Here is a 20498-nt window from a genome sequence, read left to right on the forward strand (position 1 = left end):
GGATCAGGTTTGGGGAGTATCCCAGGTTTGGACACTGGATCAGGTTTGGGGACTGGATCAGGTTTGGGGGCTGGACCAGGTTTGGGGTCTTGATCAGGGTTGGGGACTGGACCAGGTTTGAGGAGTATCCCAGGTTTGGGAACTGGATCAGGTTTGGGGTCTTGATCAGGGTTGGGGACTGGACCAGGTTTGGGAACTGGATCAGGTTTGGGGACCGGATCAGGTTTGGGGACTGGACCAGGTTTGGGGACGGGACTAGTTTTGGGCCCTGGACCAGGTATGGAGACTGGGCCAGGTTTGGGAATAGGATATTTTTGGGGACGGGACCAGGTATATGGGAATTGGCCGGGTCGGGAATTAGACCAGGTTTGGTGTCTGAGCCGGGTTAATTAAGTGACTGGGCCAGGCTTGGGAACCTTAGCTGGGTTTAGACCTCGAATTTCATTGCCATCTGCTGTGGATGTCTTTTTCTGGTCTGTAGCTGGTTATCTCATTCGGCACGAAGGAGCAAGATGCATATGCAAAGGCAGGCGCTGTGGCGGAAGAAGTCTTGTCTTCCATACGCACGGTGGTTGCGTTCGGGGGAGAGACAAAGGAAGCCGATAGGTATGTGCTCCACTCGTTACTATTATGTAGGGCTTTTCAGGAAAGTATGACTCCAATAGATCTTCCCGTACTTGCACAATGTGATGCTCTCGTAAGTGGGGAAACGTCAGTTTGACTGAATCCACACAAGCCAGAAAACTGTATTTGATATTGCTGCTCAATGAAATCCGATCAAGAGAGTGATCACCACGCCGAACGCTGTGCAGCAAACTAGCTAGACCTGCGAACACTGGGATGTAAACTGGTGCAGGGTGCAAACTTGACGTGGTTGGATTTCATTGAGCAGCACGGTAATTGCTTGTCGTATCTGATGAACATGACTACAATACTGTCGGCCCGGGTTTCGAAGAACTGAGGGGTCAGGCTCGTAGCGTAGACCGTTCTTATTTTCATGTACTACAGTCTATGCACAGTTGAGTCACCGTGTATACATTGGTATGCTGTGCTTGGTGACATTCTAGCCTGGTCGTTCTTTGGCACCCGACCGTGACAGTACTGTACTAGCAGTTTGAGTTGCTTCACTGCACTGTTCACTGGTCACTGCACTGGTCACTGGTCACTGGTCACTGCACTGGTCACTGCACTGGTCACTGGTCACTGCACTGGTCACTGGTCACTGGTCACTGCACTGGTCACTGGTCACTGCACTGGTCACTGGTCACTGCACTGGTCACTGGTCACTGCACTGGTCACTGGTCACTGCACTGGTCACTGGTCACTGCACTGGTCACTGGTCACTGGTCACTGCACTGGTCACTGTTCACTGTTCACTGGTCACTGTTCACTGTTCACTGGTCACTGGTCACTGCACTGGTCACTGGTCACTGCACTGGTCACTGGTCACTGGTCACTGCACTGGTCACTGGTCACTGCACTGGTCACTGCACTGGTCACTGTTCACTGTTCACTGGTCACTGTTCACTGTTCACTGGTCACTGTTCACTGTTCACTGTTCACTGTTCACTGCACTGGTCACTGTTCACTGTTCACTGTTCACTGTTCACTGGTCACTGTTCACTGTAGGTATATACACGAGCTGGAGGGTGCACGCAAGGTTGGGGTGAAGAAAGGCTTTGTGTTCGGCGTGGGCTTCGGCTCGGCCTACTTCCTGATGTTCGGAGCATTTGGCCTAGCATTCTGGTAAGGCCTTGTGTCTGAATCTGCGTTGGAGATACCAGATGGCATAATGTATGACTTACTACGGGGAACTGTGTGCTTCAGTAGCATCCTGTTAAATGACATTGATGTGTAATCCTGGGTCTTACCGCTTCAGTGCTTATTCTCAGAGATTGTGCCGTGAAAATTGGATATAGTGAAAGTCTTTCGGGAGATGAAGAAAATCCCTATGTTTGATCTGTCATTAAAAAGTGGACCTTCAGAAAGGCCTTGCTACGAGACTTGGGCAACACAACTTAGTTCTAAACGTTTCAATTTGTCGTTACATTCAATCTCCACTGTATCGCCTTCACGCCGTGTACACCATCAAATCTCTGGGATTTTGTATATTGTTCAAGTTGTGCAAGTTGTGCATTGGTATTCCCCTTCATTTTGAAAATTCAAGCTGTTAAAAATAGGACGAAACAGTTCTGTCCGCAGATTGAGTACTTTCACAAATATGTAGTGTCCGTGTGCACCTTAGTCATTTGTTCATATTTTATCGAGACTGTGGCCATGTGGCTAGATGAGAAGGCAGACATGCTTCTTTATCTTGTGAAGTAACATACAATCTATTGATCCATCTATCGATCCATCCACCCATCCATCCATCCACCCATCCATCCATCCACCCATCCATCCACCCATCCACCCATCCACCCATCCATCCACCCATCCATCCATCCATCCATCCATCCACCCATCCATCCACCCATCCATCCATCCACCCATCCACCCATCCATCCACCCATCCATCCACCCATCCATCCATCCACCCATCCATCCCATCCATCTATCTATCTCTCTCTCTCTCTATCTATCTATCACCTGTGCACACACAATTCTGCTTTGCAGGTATGGCTCAGTACTGATCTGGGATGGGACCATTACAACTGGAGCTATGCTGACGGTATGTGCATTGTGTGTGCGTGCGTGTGTGTGTGTACATGTGTGTGCATGTGTGTGTGTGTGTGTGTGTGCGCGCGCGCGCGTGTGTGCGTGTGAGTGCGGGCATGCATGCATGCGTATGCTTGTTGTATGCTGAGCTCATAATATTGGGAGGAAATGCCATGCATGCACACTGAGGAAGAAAAAAAGAGGTGGGTTACTTACACCATTGGCAATGCCAGTGTTGTACATGTGGCCGTCAGGGCATAAACAGATTTTAAACACTGCAGTGTTTGTTGAAGTCGCAAGTAGTTGTTTGATGAAGTTGTGAAGGGAAAAGAACTCTGAAGTGCACACACATATTATGGAAGCGTTCTTGCCAAGAGTGTTGCTTATGGATATATCTCAGTTATGAAGGCATACGAGATCACCACCAGATCATCAGCGCTGGGTCCGGGATGTACCCCAGGTTCGGGTGCAGTTGTCTGGGGTTAGGGATGTTTCCTGCCGGGATCGTGCCTTGTGGGGCAATGGGATCAGACCCCGAACGTCTCGTAGGATATCAGAGAAATAGAGGGAGACCTAGTCGATGTCATTAGGCACATTTGCCTGTTTGTTCTTCGACTCTAAATATAAACAAACAACAAACAGCCTATACTGGGGATCCCCAAGAATAAGGCATTAAGGGTTTATTCTGGGGATCCCCATGGAATTAGGGCCTATCAGTCTGGGGCTCCCCTGGAATTAGGGCCTATTCTGGAGATCCTCCTCCCCCCCCCCCCCCCCCCCCCCCCAGTGGAATTAGGGCCTCTTATGGGTACACATCACTACATGTAGATGATAAAAGAATGCCGATTTCTTTCTCTCCCGGTTTGCTGCAGTCTTTCTTCTCCATCATCACTGCAAGTTTTGCAATTGGATCGGCTTCCCCAGGCATACGTGCGTCTTCAAATGCGCGTGGTGCTGCGGTAGCCATTTACAACACCATTGATGAAGAGCCAATCATCAACTCGGCATCTGATACAGGAGACAAGCTGGAGAATGTGGAAGGAGACATCTCGTTTGAGGGCGTGCGGTTCCGGTATCCCGCTAGGCAAGACGTTACGGTGAGTGTGTGTGTGTGTGTGTGTGTGTATATACGTGTGTATGTGTGTATGTGCGTGTGTATGTGTATGTGTGTGTGTAAGTTAAGCGCGCGCACGTGTGTGCGCACATCATCCTTGAAATCACCCATATGTGTATGTATTGTCATGGCAACTACTATAGTAGCAGAATATCCAGTGCCGCGTGATTTTCTAGTTGCATGACTTGATCTTTTCCAACGGGAATAGCTTTCGAGTGCCATTTATTTCTGATTTTCATTGCTGCAGGTTCTAACTGGATTGTCGGTGAACATCAAAAAAGGAACAACTGTGGCACTAGTTGGACCCAGCGGTTGTGGCAAGAGTACTTGCATCCAACTGCTTCAGAGATTTTATGATCCAGAGTCCGGAAGGGTAAGAATTTATTGGGCTTAGGAGCATCACCAGTGTTGTGCAGGGGTCACGTGACATTGCATGCCTTGGTGCGTTGGTGCTTTGTTAAATGTGATGAGCAAGGCATGTTGACCATTGCACCGTGTGTATTTTCTGTTTCCTACCTGTTTAGGTAACTCTGGATGGACGTGACATTCGTACGCTCAACATCAAGTGGCTGCGCAGCCAAATTGGCATTGTCAGCCAAGAACCCATCCTCTTCCAGGACACGATTGCCAACAATATTGCGTTTGGATCTCTGAAAGACGTCACTCGGGACGATGTCATTGCAGCAGCAAAGATGGCCAATGCACATAGCTTCATAATGAACTTCCCAGATGTAAGCAAAGTGGATATGGTTGGTAACAAGTGTAGGGTGGAAGGGGGGGGGGGGGGTAGGAGGAGTTGGAGGAGGTAGACAATATCATGATTTACTTCCCCCGAGCATACCAATAGCAGTAGACTAGTATTTTCTGGGGTAGAGATCGTTCAGAAGTCGTGTTTTCGTCTCTGAACATTTCACCCAAATCCACCCCGTGGTTTGTGCCCCAAATACTAGCAAGAACATCTCCAGCGCAAAGCAACCCTGCACTGCAATAGAAAACTACGTGTCTTCTACGACTGGCGACCTCTAGACCCGGACCATGCTATCTTGTACCATGTGTGTGTGTTGTGTGTGTGTGTGTGTGTGTGTGTGTGTGTGTGTGTGTGTGTGTGTGTGTGTGTGTGTGTGTGTGTCAAGTCCACCCAGAGTTTTGGGGATTTCAGGGGGTGTCGGCCGTTGGGCGGTTCAATAGCCAATTGAGCCATCTTTCCAAGATTCCTTTTGAGTCTCTCTCCCCTCTCCCGGGGAGACCCACGTGACCAGTTTTGGCAGTGAGCAACAAGTACAAGTAGTACAAGTGTGTGTGTGTGTTTGGTCTGTGCTACCAGGGTTATGAAACACAAGTCGGTGAGCGTGGTGCTCAAATGTCCGGTGGTCAGAAGCAGCGCATTGCCATCGCCCGTGCTCTAATCCGCAATCCTAAGATTCTCTTACTGGACGAGGCCACCAGTGCACTGGACACGGAGAGTGAACGCACTGTGCAGGCCGCTCTTGATGCAGTAAGTGTCCGGGACAGGCGTTCACTGCTAGAGATACACGGTTCCTTTCTGGCACCATTGTACTTCCTTGCAGCACAAAACAATGCTATGCACTGTTCAGTCTAGTGCCACCCGCCACCACGGTGAGATGCAACCGGGCCATGGCCCATCCAGTGCTTTTAAATTAAAACTGGTGTAAAAGTCCATTTACAAACTCATCCTGCCGCTGTATGTGCATAGCATAAGAACTGGTACGTATTCAGGGCTTGCCTGGGATTGGTCTCTACATGAAATCAACCATCTTTTAGGAGTGAGAAATGCCAGAGTTCAGAGCTGTTGTGTTATCTACGCAGTCTACCGGAGAATGTACCCAGTGTCACGGCCGACAGTGCTCAACACCGCGGAGGCAGAGCGTAATACAGAACAGAACCACTGCTGCCTGATGATTGCGAGAGCATGAAACTTGAAGTAGCAGCAAACAAGCCTTGATTGTCCTTGTGGTTCTGTTGTGTTATCTACACAGTCTGTGTACAAACACAGTTGGGATATGAGTAAGTAGTCAACAGACATGTGAGTATTTGTCTTTCGTGTTTCCCCGTCATATCTTACTGTATGTTAGGCACGTGCTGGGAGAACAACTATCGTCATAGCTCACCGCTTATCCACTATTCAGAATGCTGACTGCATTGTAGCGGTGGAAGACGGAAAGGTGGCCGAGATGGGCACGCATCGTGAACTGATGGAGAAAGAGGACGGCTTGTACCATGCTCTTGTTACTATGCAGGTATGGTATGTGTGTGTGTGTGTGTGTGTGTGTGTGTGTGTGTGTGTGTGTGTGTGTGTGTGTGTGTGTGTGTGTGTGTGTGTGTGTGTGTGTGTGTGTGTCCCATATGGTGCAGTGGTATGTGCAGCGATTTCCAATCGATAGGTTGCGGGTTCGATTCCCGACGATTATGGTCACACACGTCTTTCTTCTCTTTCTCAGATTCTTCCTGACTTTTCTTTCATTCTCCTGGGTGGTTACCAACAGCCAGTGCATGCCGGAGTACAGTCTGTATCGGCTATAGAGTGACCGGATATAAGAACATATAGGCTAACTTACAGTGATATTGGTACGAAATATCAAAAGCAAAACGTATTTTATCCAGTAAAAATATCACTATAACCAATATCATCGGATGTAATGATATATCGGATATTATGATGGCAACAAAGAATCAAAACATGCATAACACACTATATTATTCCCGTAGTTATGCAGAAGACGTTACTTCAGTAACGTCTGGCGCTAGCCAGGGTCCACACAGCTTTAATTTGGTGTTTGTGTGTTTGTGTGTTTGTGTCACGCCTGGCGCTATCCTGTATCTGTCCCGTACCGTACCGTACCATCAAACACAGCTGGCCACATACAGCTGGCCTCACTATTCAAATAGGGCTTTCAAACGCAAGATCATAACGTGAAGCAACTTGGAAGAATGAGTATGAATGCGAAGTGCATGGGGGAATGCATGTAGGGCGATAGTGCGGGTTCGAATCCCATGTAATGCCTGGAAAAATAGGAAAATTGAAAAATTTATAACATCTCTATTCTTTTTTTGCCGTCATCAAGGCGGTAGATGGTGCCGTATTACCCTCGACCGTACCTGTCCCATACCTGCCCCGTACCTGTCCCGTACCGTACCGTACAATCAAAGACGGCTGGCCACAATGCATATTCAAATAGGGCTTTCAAATCAAGAGAATAACGTGAAGCAACTTGGAAGAATTAGTATGTATGCGAAATGTATGGGGGGATGCATGCAGGGCGATAGTGCGGGTTTGAATCCCAGATTATGTTTAAAAACAAAAAGTAGAAATGTATGAGAATTTATAACATCCCTATGCTTTTTTTGTCTAGGTCATCAAGGCAAAACAGCATAGCGTAGGGCCCTGAGCTTCCAAGCTCTCTCGTTATCGGCTATAGTGGTAACTTGTAAAAAATACATGTAGCAATAATATCAAAGGCCCTATTTTTTTTTACTTTCTTCACATTGCTTATTTTTATAGTGATACATGTACATGTACATAACAGATTTTTTTATGGAAATGCGGACATTGTCAACTACATGTATGCAGCATGCTCATTTGTCAAAACGCCATGCTAGCTGGAAGTATCTCCTTGCCTTTCATGCGTCAATCGAAAAAAGAAAAAAAATCGATCGTATCGCATATAGTGATGCATCGGTTATAGTGATACAATCACAGAAATCAAAAGGATACGCTATAGCCGATACAGACTGTATGCGGTGTGATGTGTGTGCGTGAAAAAATAAAAAAGACCAAAAATTAGGGATTCACTGGCCAGAAAAAGCCACTTCATAGCTGTGTGGTGTAGACCAGGCTGAATAGTGGCGGCCAATACTTCAGCCTTGCAAGCTGTTGAATGGTGCAATCCCAGCACAAGCTGCTATGGCTTCTGCTGTAGCATCGCTATCATCGCCTCTGGCGATGGGAGTCCAATGGTCCAATGGCGTGTGTGTGTTTGTATGTATAAGCGTGTGTGTATGTATGGATGTATGTATGTGTGTGTGTGTGTGTGTGTGTGTGTGTGTGTGTGTGTGTGTGCGTGTGTGCGTGCGTGTATCTGTGTGTGTGTGTGTGTGTGTGTGTGTGTGTTGTGTGCGTGTGTGTGTGGTGTGTGTTTGTGTTTGTATGTATAAGCATGTGTGTATGTATGTGTGTGTGCGTGCGTGTGTGTGCGTGTGTGTATGAGAGAGTGAGTGAGTGTGCGCATGCATGCGTGCATACAGCATGCCTATGTGCATACAGCTGAGCACGACATTGTATGTGTGTCAGGAAGGGACGAGTACTAGTATTCTGCCTGACCGTTCAACGCTGGTCTCATACCAGGCCGGGGGGGGGGGGGGGGGGGGCTGGGCAATTTCTGTCTGTAAATGTGGTATTGGGTGCAGGACTTAGTGATTTACAGCAGAGCATGATTGCGACTAATCAAGGTTTGACTGGCACATTCCGCAGGCTGTCAGTCCGACAGTGAGCATGAAAACTCTAGTTGAAAGAATGTGAACCTTAGTATCACTGCAGAAACACTTCACTTGCCATGTTCAGTTGCATCACACGGCCTCCCTCACGGGCTCTGGTATTGGGACTATTGGGTCCGCTGTACGCATTGCTGCTTGTGCTGATGCTGCTCTATGTGTATGTGTGTGTGTATGTGTGTGCGTACGCGTGTGTGTGTGTGTGTGTGTGTGCGCGCGCGTGTGTGTGTGTGCGTGTGCGTGCGTGTGGCTGTTGCTTGTTGCCCAAAGGCTGCTGTCGCTGAGGCCGAGAAGGGCAATACAGAAGAAGCTGGTAAGAGAACTTAGCTAAAACTCTCCACACCACAATAGTACTTATACGTGATGGCTGTAGTAATTCCTTGAATAGGTGAGAGGGCTAGTTCTCTATTCGTATTTGTTTGGTAGGCATCGCTATTTTTATGGTGGTGCATATCGTGGAGAAGTCGGTCACGCCGTGCAGCCCGTACTACTTGCCGACGGACGTCGTTCTGAGTGTTCATGATGTACATCATGTTCCTGAGTCTCACCAGCTGCTAATGATGTGTCTACTACCGTCTTGTTCTGTCCAATAACTTCTTCCCCACAGAGGAAATGCTGCGTGCACTGTCTAAGACTGCCAGCAGCCCAGTCAAAAGTGGCGCTGTGCGGCAGAGCTCTGCCAAAGACAAGGCCTACCGGCAGCTTTCCAAGCAACTTTCCGAGCGCCAGCAATCAGTTACCGAATCTACTCAAACGGTGAGAAGACACTGCACTGTCTTGGGCAATATCATCCGCCTTGTCCAAACGGGGCCTGTTTTCAATGCTATCTAATCTTCAAGGTGGAATTTCGGGGGGGGGGGGTGGATTTCAGCACAAGAAGCTGTTTGGTGACAACAAACCGAGAAGCGGCGGGTTCGATGATGGCAGTAAAGTAAGCTCTCACATCGTCTTGTACCTCAATCAGCCGCCCTTTTATTCACACAACGGCTTTGTGGTTATGCTAACCAGCATGCAGTGAATCAAGTTTTCGGCATTTGAGTCTGATCCACTCACCTCCCACCACTTCAGGAGCTGCATCTGCACCTCGATCCTTGAGGGTGGTCACGTTACTGCGGATGCGGAAAACTCAATCTCACCACGTCTCACGTGAAGCGTTAATTTTTATGAACCGGCATCGTGGCAATGCCAGTGAGCTGTGATCTTCTGGCATGAAGAGGAATTAACTATGCGCAGAGTTTACTGGTTGCCATTTGTCCTCACCACTCTCGTATCGAATCATAGAGGTCTTTCTCCTCGCCAGCTAACTGTCGGTTGCCGCAAGTTTGTCAACAAGAAACATGACGACACTTAACTACATGTACCACAATCAGGACTAATTGTCATTCTGCACATTTGATAATGTGTACTACTTACCTCACGGCTCTGCAACTCCAGGGCAAAGACGACGCGGAGGAAAAGGAAGAGGAGGAGGAGGAGGTGTACCCGGAGGTGTCAACGTTTCGACTATTCGGCTACAACAAACCAGAGTTTCCCTGGATGGCACTCGGATCCGTGTGTGCCATGGCCAACGGTGTGCTGTTCCCACTGTTTGGCGTTGTCTTCTCCAAGATCTTGAATGTAAGTCCAGAGCAGGTCCTAATGGCGCATAACACCCACGGCACTGAGCAGAGACAGAGAGACCCCGCAACCGTTAACACCCTGAGAAGTTTCAACAGTTGAGTCTACAGACTTTGTTGATGCACACATGGGTAACTGTTAGGCATTTGAAAGAAATAATTGCTCTGGCAGCATTCACTAAGCAGGCGCTTGGGGGTATTATCATGCAGCAATGTAACCATTTGATTACCTACTATCCGGGAGCTCAGGCAGGTCTAGCCTAACAATATTCTGACAAACAGACTGACAGCCGGCAAGGATAGTACATGTATGTGTGGTCACATGACTCCGGGATGTCACGCAATGTGCAAGGATAGTACACGTCATGTATGCGACTGGGATGTCGCACAGTGTGCTTGTCTCCTCTCTGCACCGTATCCCAAATTCGAGCATATCTTTTCCAAATGTCTCTTGTGTTTCTTCATGATGTGTTCTGTTTGTAGATATTCCGCTTTGTTGGCAATCCGAACAAGGAGGACGAATACAAGGAGCAGGCTGGACTCTGGTCGGGCATTTTCGCCGTGCTGGGTTTATCGTCTCTTATTGTCATCATCTTGCAGGTGGGTTTGCGGTGAGGCGCATGGCAGTCACACTCTTGCACCATAGAACCGTTGTACTTCAGTGCCGCATGTTGCGTTTCCTCAGTTCTAGCATGCTTCTGGTATTGGTGAGAGTGTATGCAGAAGAAGTGCTGTTGTCTCTGTTCCAAGATGTTCTCTGACACGTATAGACCCCAGAAATGACGTAAACTTGCATGGGGATGTAATGTATGCAAATGTCTCAGGCATTGTGTTGTACTTATGGCACCTTGAAAGTACGAAAGACCCAACCTTTCCTAAATCGAGACTCCCGAAGTACAATCAAATGCAAAAGTATCCGGCTCATCATTCCTGGGGCCTATGCATGCCAGAGAACGACCTAGAACTGGGAATCAGCACGTCTTCTGTAGAAGTGTTTTGAACTGTTTTCATGTCTCAGTGAAGTGTAAATTTTACCTTCATAGTAGGAATGGAGTTTTTTTTTTACACTAGCCATTTCCAGTATCCAGCATATCTCTGTCTTACAGTACTGTGTGCTGTTTGTCCGTGTGCCCATCCAGTATTTGACCTTTGCTATATCCGGCGAGGCCTTGACAAAGCGCATGAGGAGTATGCTGTTCAGAGCAATGCTAAGAAAGGTGAGCTATCTACAATGTTCGGAAACCAGCAGGGGGATCCATGATTGCAGCACTCAACACGGATTGCTTTCCACATAAACACATACTCCTGAGCGGTAGTGGAACCTTCAGTGGTAATCTGCCGACAATTAATATCTTGGCGTCACTGCAGACAGGACACACCTAAATAATAGTAGAGAATAGCGAGAAAGAGGCAGAGAGAATACAGTAGCAGAGAAGAGAGGAACAAAAGACACGCGTCCAAAACAATGGGGATGTTTGCATTGGGTTATGTGCCAGGAAGACAGGGACATACGGGTACAGATGTGGCTGGTTTGGGGCTCCACAATAGATGTAGCCAGCAGTTATGCTTGTGCAGATGGCCCACAATCCGGGTATATGGACTGCCTGTTTTTGCTATAGCCAGATGAGATAATATAAAGAACGGATCGTCCAATTTGATCAAAAAGCTAAAGCTACCTGCACGTTCACCATTTGTTCTCATGATTCTTGGAAGTCTCTGTGAAGTGCTTGCACTATGCTGGTTAGTATTCAGATCTACATTGCAGCGGTGTACGTCGCATTGTTAGCTGAGTTTCTTCTGCCCCCGCTCACCCTCTCTGTCTTCGTCTGTCATTCTGTCATTGTACTACCTGTGCAGAATATTGGATTCTTTGATGAGAAGAAGCACAGCACTGGGGCATTAGCTACTCAGCTGTCAGCGGATGCAGCTCTAATCCAGGGAGTAAGTCTAACCTTACCTGTACTCAGTGATCTGCATGTCTGAGCTGTGTACAGTGTGTCACCGTGATCACTGAGAACTTCTTAGTCAGTGGAGCTAAACATGCTTAGTATCCCTCTATCAGTATGTGACCTTTACCTCTGAGCGACACGTATGCGCAGGAGAGCCACCATCCGCATCAAGAACGCTACAGCCAAAGACCATCCACCTGCTACCTTTGCTAAATAGTATGCTCTTTGTTTTCTGCTCTAGGCTACCGGTGCTAAGCTGGCATCAGGAAATCAGTTCATCGCCACCTTGGTCGCCGCGCTTGTCATCAGTTTCATTGCTTCGTGGCAGCTGACGCTGGTGCTGCTGGGAGTCTTACCGCTGGTTGTAGCTGGTGCTGCTATCCAGTACCAAGCGCTGGCTGGTTTCAGTGCTGCTAATCGACCGGAACAGATCACTTCTGGAAAGGTTAGGCTACCTGTTCTGTGCTCTCTCTCTCTCTCTCTCTCTCTCTCTCTCTCTCTCTCTCTCTCAAACACACACACACACACACACCCACAAACAAACACACACACACACACGGATATTTGCAAAATAGCCTTTTGGTACATAATGGCAATTTGCCGACTAAACATTTGAAAATACTTGCTACTAACACCCAAAGTCCGTTGATTCTATTCTCCTGCTGTAGCTGGCTATCGAGTATGTGGATAATATTCGCACGGTGGCGTCGCTTGGACTTGAAGACCGTGCCGTTGCTAGATACATGGATGTCCTGGAGCCACTCCACATGTAAGTCTAGACACTGGCTAGGGTAGTACAGTTGTGCTCGGTGAAATCCGACCCAACGTGCATATTTGGCGCCCTCAACTTATACGGCCCTTTGACGCCCTGGAAGTGGTACGAATGCGGCTGGACGTACCCATGTACAAGTACAGTGATGTAATCGGAACAGCTGGTCCAGGGCCTCAGTTTTGCACTTTGGGTCGGATTTCAGTGAGCGCAACTGTAGCAGTAACATGGTTACCGGTTGTCTAGATATAACATTTGAAACAAAATAGTTTTAGGACGTTACAAGTCCTGTCTGCTTCATCAGTGAGTTGAAATGATGTCAATCATCTGCAGTTTCCGTACCACTTTAGCCTTCCTTCCTGCCAGCGTTTGTTCTTGCGTTGCTATTTGTCTGGTGTTTTCGCTTTTCTACTGGCTGTTATTGTTTTTTCTAGTGCTGCAAAGCGCAATCGACACATAATTGGACTGGCATTCGGTTTCGGTGAAGCTACATTCTTCTTCGTGTACGCCATTACGTTCAGCTTCGGTGGTTACCTCATCAAGGAGCACGGGGAAAGTTTCGAAGATGTGTTTCAGTAAGCATTGATATTATTCTCTAGGTTAAATACGGTACTGGCATTGTACTTGTTGTTCTGCTGACAGTATCGTTTGCAAGCTACCATGACACTTCCACAGTCGGATACAAGGCAAGATCTAGAGTTGTAACGACCCTTCTCAAATCCACCGCTTCTACTAAACACTATTGGCTGTCAGTGTGCTGTCGGTCTCTGGTGCAAGGTCCTTCATATCCGACTAGTCGGCCACCACCGGCACTCACACACATGTCTCCATCTCTGTTTCTCGTAGGGTTTTCGGGGCCATGCTCTTTGCATCCTTTTCACTGGGCGAGGCGTCGGGACTAGCGCCGGACCTGAAGAAAGCGGCGAGTGCGGCGTCCAGGATCCTGCATTTGATTGACACGGTGCCAGAGATAGACTCCGAATCGACGGAGGGCTCACAACCAGTAAGTCGAGTTGTTCCTCAACTTGTTTGCAGTGCGATGGGGTTCTTTGTTCTTCACTGTTCTTCACTGGCTGGAATGCATGTACAACTCATACTGGGTCTGTACATTAGAAGTGGGCGATATGCAAAACAACAATCTTTATGTGACATACCACACGAGGATGGGTCACCGGATTTGGCAGGTTCCAAGCCGTACCAGGGTATAAACCACCTTCATTGTTTCCAATTTACTGACACATTTGCTGAACGTCAGTACATACCAACATGACGTTGAGGCCTTGAGCCGATTTGAAATGCTATGTTGGTCCGTGTTCATCAGGCTTCACTGCGATAGCTTTGCCCCATTGCTCTGAGCTCGACTGATGAGACCGAACAAGGGGGAAACACAGCTAGCTGTCCAGAGAGTGAGAGTGGCTACATGTATATGTATACCATGCTCAGCTCCGGTGATGAGACTCACTTGAAGTAACACGGTCGAAACAGCTAGCTGTCCCGAGATTGATTATGTACAGGTATACCAATATACTAATTTTCGTCTGATGACCGATTCAGTTCGTGAAACTCAGAGTTACGAAACCGCACCTGCTCGTTCTTCTGTCTGTGTATTCCGCTCTTTGCCTTCGGAAAATTGAGCCCTCTACTACGGACGGTGGATGAACCGCACATGGTGTACAAGTCTACTTAATAATGTGTTCAACTTCACTGACAGCTTTAAACACGTACACCTACTTCCAAAGTACATGTACATAGCGGTATACCATGTGCGTTCATTCTCTCCTGCAGGACACAGTTGCTGGCAACATAGAGCTGACGAACATCCGATTCCGTTATCCGACACGTCCCGACGTTGAAGTCCTGCAGGACACGACCATCACAGCCAACCACGGTCAGACCATTGCACTTGTAGGGCAGTCTGGCTGCGGCAAGAGCACCAGTGTGTCACTGCTGGAGAGATTCTATGACCCTGAGGCGGGCAATGTGGTAAGCTTTCACCACTGGCCTGTTGAAATACAATACCAGTGCATTCATCCATTGCTATGTAGTGCAGTCGTCAATGGAGCAATGAAGCCGAGACCTCGGGTCGGCTGAGCTTAATGGGCCCCACCACCACACTCCATTATTCACCCCAGTGTCTGGAGACATGTGGATTTTGTAGAGAAAAAAGAAAGAAAGTACGCAGTCGTATCCAAGTCAAGTCAGTGAAATTACTAAGTCTTAGTTTGTGGTATGATGCCAAACAACAGATATCTAGTTTACGAGAGAGCCAAGCACAAGTGAATAGTGCTTTTTGTGTTCATCTGTATTATTGTCTTGGCAGAATCTTGACGGGCAAGACATCCGCACGCTGAACTTGAAATGGCTTCGCCAGCAGATGGGTCTTGTGCAGCAGGAGCCGATATTGTTTGACACCAGCATTGCGGACAACATTGCGTACGGCGCTCTCGGTGATGGGCCAGTCAGCATGGAGACCATTCAGGAAATGGCAAAGAAAGCCAACATCCACGACTTCATCACAACATTGCCTAAAGTGAGTTGCACTGTGTACTGTCACGTGTACTGCACAGTGTAGTGGGTGTATGCAGGAGAATATCGTATGTGGAACTGGAGAGCAGCATTTATCTACACTGCGTTTAGTTATGTTCTTTGAGGCCCACCATCTGCACAGTGTTGGGTGGAGAAAAAATAGATGTATCTCACTCATGTGTACCTCAATGTACTTCGTGTAGCTCATGTGTACCTCAATGTACCTTGTGCACCTCAATGTACCTTGTGCACCTCAATGTACCTTGTGCACCTCAATGTACCTTGTGCACCTCAATGTACCTTGTGCACCTCAATGTACCTTGTGCACCTCAATGTACCTTGTGCACCTCAATGTACCTTGTGCACCTCAATGTACCTTGTGCACCTCAATGTACCTTGTGCACCTCAATGTACCTTGTGCACCTCAATGTACCTTGTGCACCTCAATGTACCTTGTGCACCTCAATGTACCTTGTGCACCTCAATGTACCTTGTGCACCTCAATGTACCTTGTGCACCTCAATGTACCTTGTGCACCTCAATGTACCTTGTGCACCTCAATGTACCTTGTGCACCTCAATGTACCTTGTGCACCTCAATGTACCTTGTGCACCTCAATGTACCTTGTGCACCTCAATGTACCTTGTGCACCTCAATGTACCTTGTGCACCTCAATGTACCTTGTGCACCTCAATGTACCTTGTGCACCTCAATGTACCTTGTGCACCTCAATGTACCTTGTGCACCTCAATGTACCTTGTGCACCTCAATGTACCTTGTGCACCTCAATGTACCTTGTGCACCCGAGGCTCAATGTACCTTGTGCACCTCAATGTACCTTGTGCACCTCAATGTACCTTGTGCACCTCAATGTACCTTGTGCACCTCAATGTACCTTGTGTAGCTCAATGTACCTTGTGTAGCTCATGTGTACTGCGTAGCTGTGCCCATCACACCGGCATTGAGCACTCTAGAAGGTTAAGGCCGTGCACTGCCTCTGTGTCATTCTCTGATGTCATCCAGCAGCATAATTCCAGGTTGGATTTGACAGACAAAGTAACCTGTGACCAAACCATGTGACCAGGTCCATCAAAGCATGTTATGATCGGGTGTACACGTACATGGGATCGTTATGTGGTACATGTGCCATGAACACCCACGCACACACACATGTATGCGTGTGTGTGTGTGTGTGTGTGTGTGTGTGTGTGTGTGTGTGTGTGTGTGTGTGTGTGTGTGTGTGTGTGTGATGTGTGTACATCGCCCTTGTGCTGACGACCCTCCTGTACGGAGCAGAGACGTGGACGCCGAAGGCACCGGACCTGCGCTCTCTCAACACCTTTCATCACCAGTGTGTTCGCATCGTCGTTGGCGTATCCAGGCGGGACCAGTGGGACAACCGCGTCACCTCGGTTACCATGGCCCGAACCCTCGGCATTGACTGTGACGTCGCGGACATCATCCGGGAATATCGACTGCGTTGGCTTGGCCATGTTGGCCGGATGAACGACGACCGCATGCCGAAGCGAGTTTTGTTTGGGGAGCTCCCTGCAACACGCCCTCGCCATGGTCCACGCAAGCGGTGGCGTGACGTCATCGTGGATGATCTCCGCTCCATCAGCCCCCCTGTGCCTTCTGACTGCTGGTTTGATGCTGCCCAGGATCGCTCTGTCTGGAGGCAGATCGCTCATCGTCGTCCTCCCGCCCGTGCTCCTCCTGATCCTGACTCTGGCTTCCGCTGCGCATGTGGAAAGGTCTGCCGTCGTCCCGGGGACCTCAAGCGCCACGCTCCGTACTGCAAAGCTAGCGGATAGTCCCTTCGCTATCATTGCCATCGGCAATGGGCACGTTCAAGGTTCAAGGTTCAAGGTGATGTGTGTGTGTGATGTGTGGGTCTCTGTGTATGTCATGTTGCATCAACTTGCATCTGTGTGTGTATGTATGTTGTGTGTGTGTGTGTGTGTGTGTGTGTGTGTGTGTGTATGTGTGTGTGTGTGTGTGTGTATGTGTGTATGTGTGTGTGTGTGTGTCGTCGTGTATCAGGGCTACGACACCAATGTAGGTGCCAAAGGTACACAGCTGTCCGGTGGCCAGAAACAGCGCGTGGCCATTGCCCGAGCACTGATCCGCAATCCCAAGATTCTCTTGCTGGATGAAGCCACCAGTGCTCTGGACACGGAGAGTGAAAGAGTGAGTACAGGCATGTTGGACGATGTGAAACTTGTCACATCGGTGTTGCGGTATGGCGACTACCGTTGGTATGTTGCATTTATCACAATAACTCTTTGGTGATAGGTGGCTGTGCACAATGCTTTGGCTATGCATTCACCATTGTTACAGGTGATTATGTGTCCTGTGTCGAGGTGTACTGTGTAGGTGCTGCGAGCTTGTCTTGGTATGCGTTGACGGTGTATGTCTTGGTATGCGGTGACGGTGTACTATGCCGGGTGCCTTGGTATGCGGTGACGGTGTACTATGCCGGGTGTCTTGGTATGCGGTGACGGTGTACTATGCCGGGTGCCTTGGTATGCGGTGACGGTGTACTATGCCGGGTGTCTTGGTATGCGGTGACGGTGTACTATGCCGGGTGCCTTGGTATGCGGTGACGGTGTACTATGCCGGGTGTCTTGGTATGCGGTGACGGTGTACTATGCCGGGTGCCTTGGTATGCGGTGACGGTGTACTATGCCGGGTGCCTTGGTATGCGGTGACGGTGTACTATGCCGGGTGCCTTGGTATGCGGTGACGGTGTACTATGCCGGGTGCCTTGGTATGCGGTGACGGTGTACTATGCCGGGTGCCTTGGTATGCGGTGACGGTGTACTATGCCGGGTGCCTTGGTATGCGGTGACGGTGTACTATGCCGGGTGCCTTGGTATGCGGTGACGGTGTACTATGCCGGGTGCCTTGGTATGCGGTGACGGTGTACTATGCCGGGTGCCTTGGTATGCGGTGACGGTGTACTATGCCGGGTGCCTTGGTATGCGGTGACGGTGTACTATGCCGGGTGCCTTGGTATGCGGTGACGGTGTACTATGCCGGGTGCCTTGGTATGCGGTGACGGTGTACTATGCCGGGTGCCTTGGTATGCGGTGACGGTGTACTATGCCGGGTGCCTTGGTATGCGGTGACGGTGTACTATGCCGGGTGCCTTGGTATGCGGTGACGGTGTACTATGCCGGGTGTCTTGGTATGCGGTGACGGTGTACTATGCCGGGTGCCTTGGTATGCGGTGACGGTGTACTATGCCGGGTGCCTTGGTATGCGGTGACGGTGTACTATGCCGGGTGTCTTGGTATGCGGTGACGGTGTACTATGCCGGGTGCCTTGGTATGCGGTGACGGTGTACTATGCCGGGTGCCTTGGTATGCGGTGACGGTGTACTATGCCGGGTGCCTTGGTATGCGGTGACTGTGTACTATGCCGGGTGCCTTGGTATGCGGTGACGGTGTACTATGCCGGGTGCCTTGGTATGCGGTGATGGTGTACTATGCCGGGTGCCTTGGTATGCGGTGACGGTGTACTATGCCGGGTGCCTTGGTATGCGGTGATGGTGTACTATGCCGGGTGCCTTGGTATGCGGTGACGGTGTACTATGCCGGGTGCCTTGGTATGCGGTGACGGTGTACTATGCCGGGTGCCTTGGTATGCGGTGACGGTGTACTATGCCGGGTGCCTTGGTATGCGGTGACGGTGTACTATGCCGGGTGCCTTGGTATGCGGTGACTGTGTACTATGCCGGGTGCCTTGGTATGCGGTGATGGTGTACTATGCCGGGTGCCTTGGTATGCGGTGACGGTGTACTATGCCGGGTGCCTTGGTATGCGGTGACGGTGTACTATGCCGGGTGCCTTGGTATGCGGTGACGGTGTACTATGCCGGGTGCCTTGGTATGCGGTGACGGTGTACTATGCCGGGTGCCTTGGTATGCGGTGACGGTGTACTATGCCGGGTGCCTTGGTATGCGGTGACGGTGTACTATGCCGGGTGCCTTGGTATGCGGTGACGGTGTACTATGCCGGGTGCCTTGGTATGCGGTGACGGTGTACTATGCCGGGTGCCTTGGTATGCGGTGACGGTGTACTATGCCGGGTGCCTTGGTATGCGGTGACGGTGTACTATGCCGGGTGCCTTGGTATGCGGTGACGGTGTACTATGCCGGGTGTCTTGGTATGCGGTGACGGTGTACTATGCCGGGTGCCTTGGTATGCGGTGACGGTGTACTATGCCGGGTGCCTTGGTATGCGGTGACGGTGTACTATGCCGGGTGCCTTGGTATGCGGTGACTGTGTACTATGCCGGGTGCCTTGGTATGCGGTGACGGTGTACTATGCCGGGTGCCTTGGTATGCGGTGATGGTGTACTATGCCGGGTGCCTTGGTATGCGGTGACGGTGTACTATGCCGGGTGCCTTGGTATGCGGTGACGGTGTACTATGCCGGGTGCCTTGGTATGCGGTGATGGTGTACTATGCCGGGTGCCTTGGTATGCGGTGACGGTGTACTATGCCGGGTGCCTTGGTATGCGGTGACGGTGTACTATGCCGGGTGCCTTGGTATGCGGTGACGGTGTACTATGCCGGGTGCCTTGGTATGCGGTGACTGTGTACTATGCCGGGTGCCTTGGTATGCGGTGATGGTGTACTATGCCGGGTGCCTTGGTATGCGGTGACGGTGTACTATGCCGGGTGCCTTGGTATGCGGTGACGGTGTACTATGCCGGGTGCCTTGGTATGCGGTGACGGTGTACTATGCCGGGTGCCTTGGTATGCGGTGACGGTGTACTATGCCGGGTGCCTTGGTATGCGGTGACGGTGTACTATGCCGGGTGCCTTGGTATGCGGTGACGGTGTACTATGCCGGGTGCCTTGGTATGCGGTGACGGTGTACTATGCCGGGTGCCTTGGTATGCGGTGACGGTGTACTATGCCGGGTGCCTTGGTATGCGGTGACGGTGTACTATGCCGGGTGCCTTGGTATGCGGTGACGGTGTACTATGCCGGGTGCCTTGGTATGCGGTGACGGTGTACTATGCCGGGTGCCTTGGTATGCGGTGACGGTGTACTATGCCGGGTGCCTTGGTATGCGGTGACGGTGTACTATGCCGGGTGCCTTGGTATGCGGTGACGGTGTACTATGCCGGGTGCCTTGGTATGCGGTGACGGTGTACTATGCCGGGTGCCTTGGTATGCGGTGACGGTGTACTATGCCGGGTGCCTTGGTATGCGGTGACGGTGTACTATGCCGGGTGCCTTGGTATGCGGTGACGGTGTACTATGCCGGGTGCCTTGGTATGCGGTGACGGTGTACTATGCCGGGTGCCTTGGTATGCGGTGACGGTGTACTATGCCGGGTGCC

General features: G+C 49.9%; 1 protein-coding gene across 1 annotated transcript in view; it reads left to right on the forward strand.

The window, feature by feature from the left end:
• The window catches only part of LOC135817286 (ATP-dependent translocase ABCB1-like), a 30996-nt gene that overhangs the window by 5926 nt on the left and 4572 nt on the right, over nucleotides 1-20498 (forward strand). The window contains exons 6-26 of the mRNA XM_065330443.1: nucleotides 482-606; nucleotides 1630-1746; nucleotides 2617-2671; nucleotides 3531-3755; nucleotides 4020-4145; nucleotides 4297-4503; nucleotides 5097-5267; nucleotides 5866-6030; nucleotides 8552-8594; nucleotides 8889-9037; nucleotides 9716-9898; nucleotides 10381-10497; nucleotides 11037-11114; nucleotides 11755-11838; nucleotides 12088-12291; nucleotides 12515-12615; nucleotides 13050-13190; nucleotides 13462-13618; nucleotides 14401-14598; nucleotides 14936-15145; nucleotides 17185-17331. Of these exons, the coding sequence (XP_065186515.1) occupies nucleotides 482-606; nucleotides 1630-1746; nucleotides 2617-2671; nucleotides 3531-3755; nucleotides 4020-4145; nucleotides 4297-4503; nucleotides 5097-5267; nucleotides 5866-6030; nucleotides 8552-8594; nucleotides 8889-9037; nucleotides 9716-9898; nucleotides 10381-10497; nucleotides 11037-11114; nucleotides 11755-11838; nucleotides 12088-12291; nucleotides 12515-12615; nucleotides 13050-13190; nucleotides 13462-13618; nucleotides 14401-14598; nucleotides 14936-15145; nucleotides 17185-17331 (3003 nt within the window). The remainder of the gene's footprint in view (nucleotides 1-481; nucleotides 607-1629; nucleotides 1747-2616; nucleotides 2672-3530; nucleotides 3756-4019; nucleotides 4146-4296; nucleotides 4504-5096; nucleotides 5268-5865; nucleotides 6031-8551; nucleotides 8595-8888; nucleotides 9038-9715; nucleotides 9899-10380; nucleotides 10498-11036; nucleotides 11115-11754; nucleotides 11839-12087; nucleotides 12292-12514; nucleotides 12616-13049; nucleotides 13191-13461; nucleotides 13619-14400; nucleotides 14599-14935; nucleotides 15146-17184; nucleotides 17332-20498) is intronic.

Source organism: Sycon ciliatum, chromosome 5, assembly GCF_964019385.1.
Source record: "Sycon ciliatum chromosome 5, ocSycCili1.1, whole genome shotgun sequence".
Classification (NCBI taxonomy): domain Eukaryota; kingdom Metazoa; phylum Porifera; class Calcarea; order Leucosolenida; family Sycettidae; genus Sycon; species Sycon ciliatum.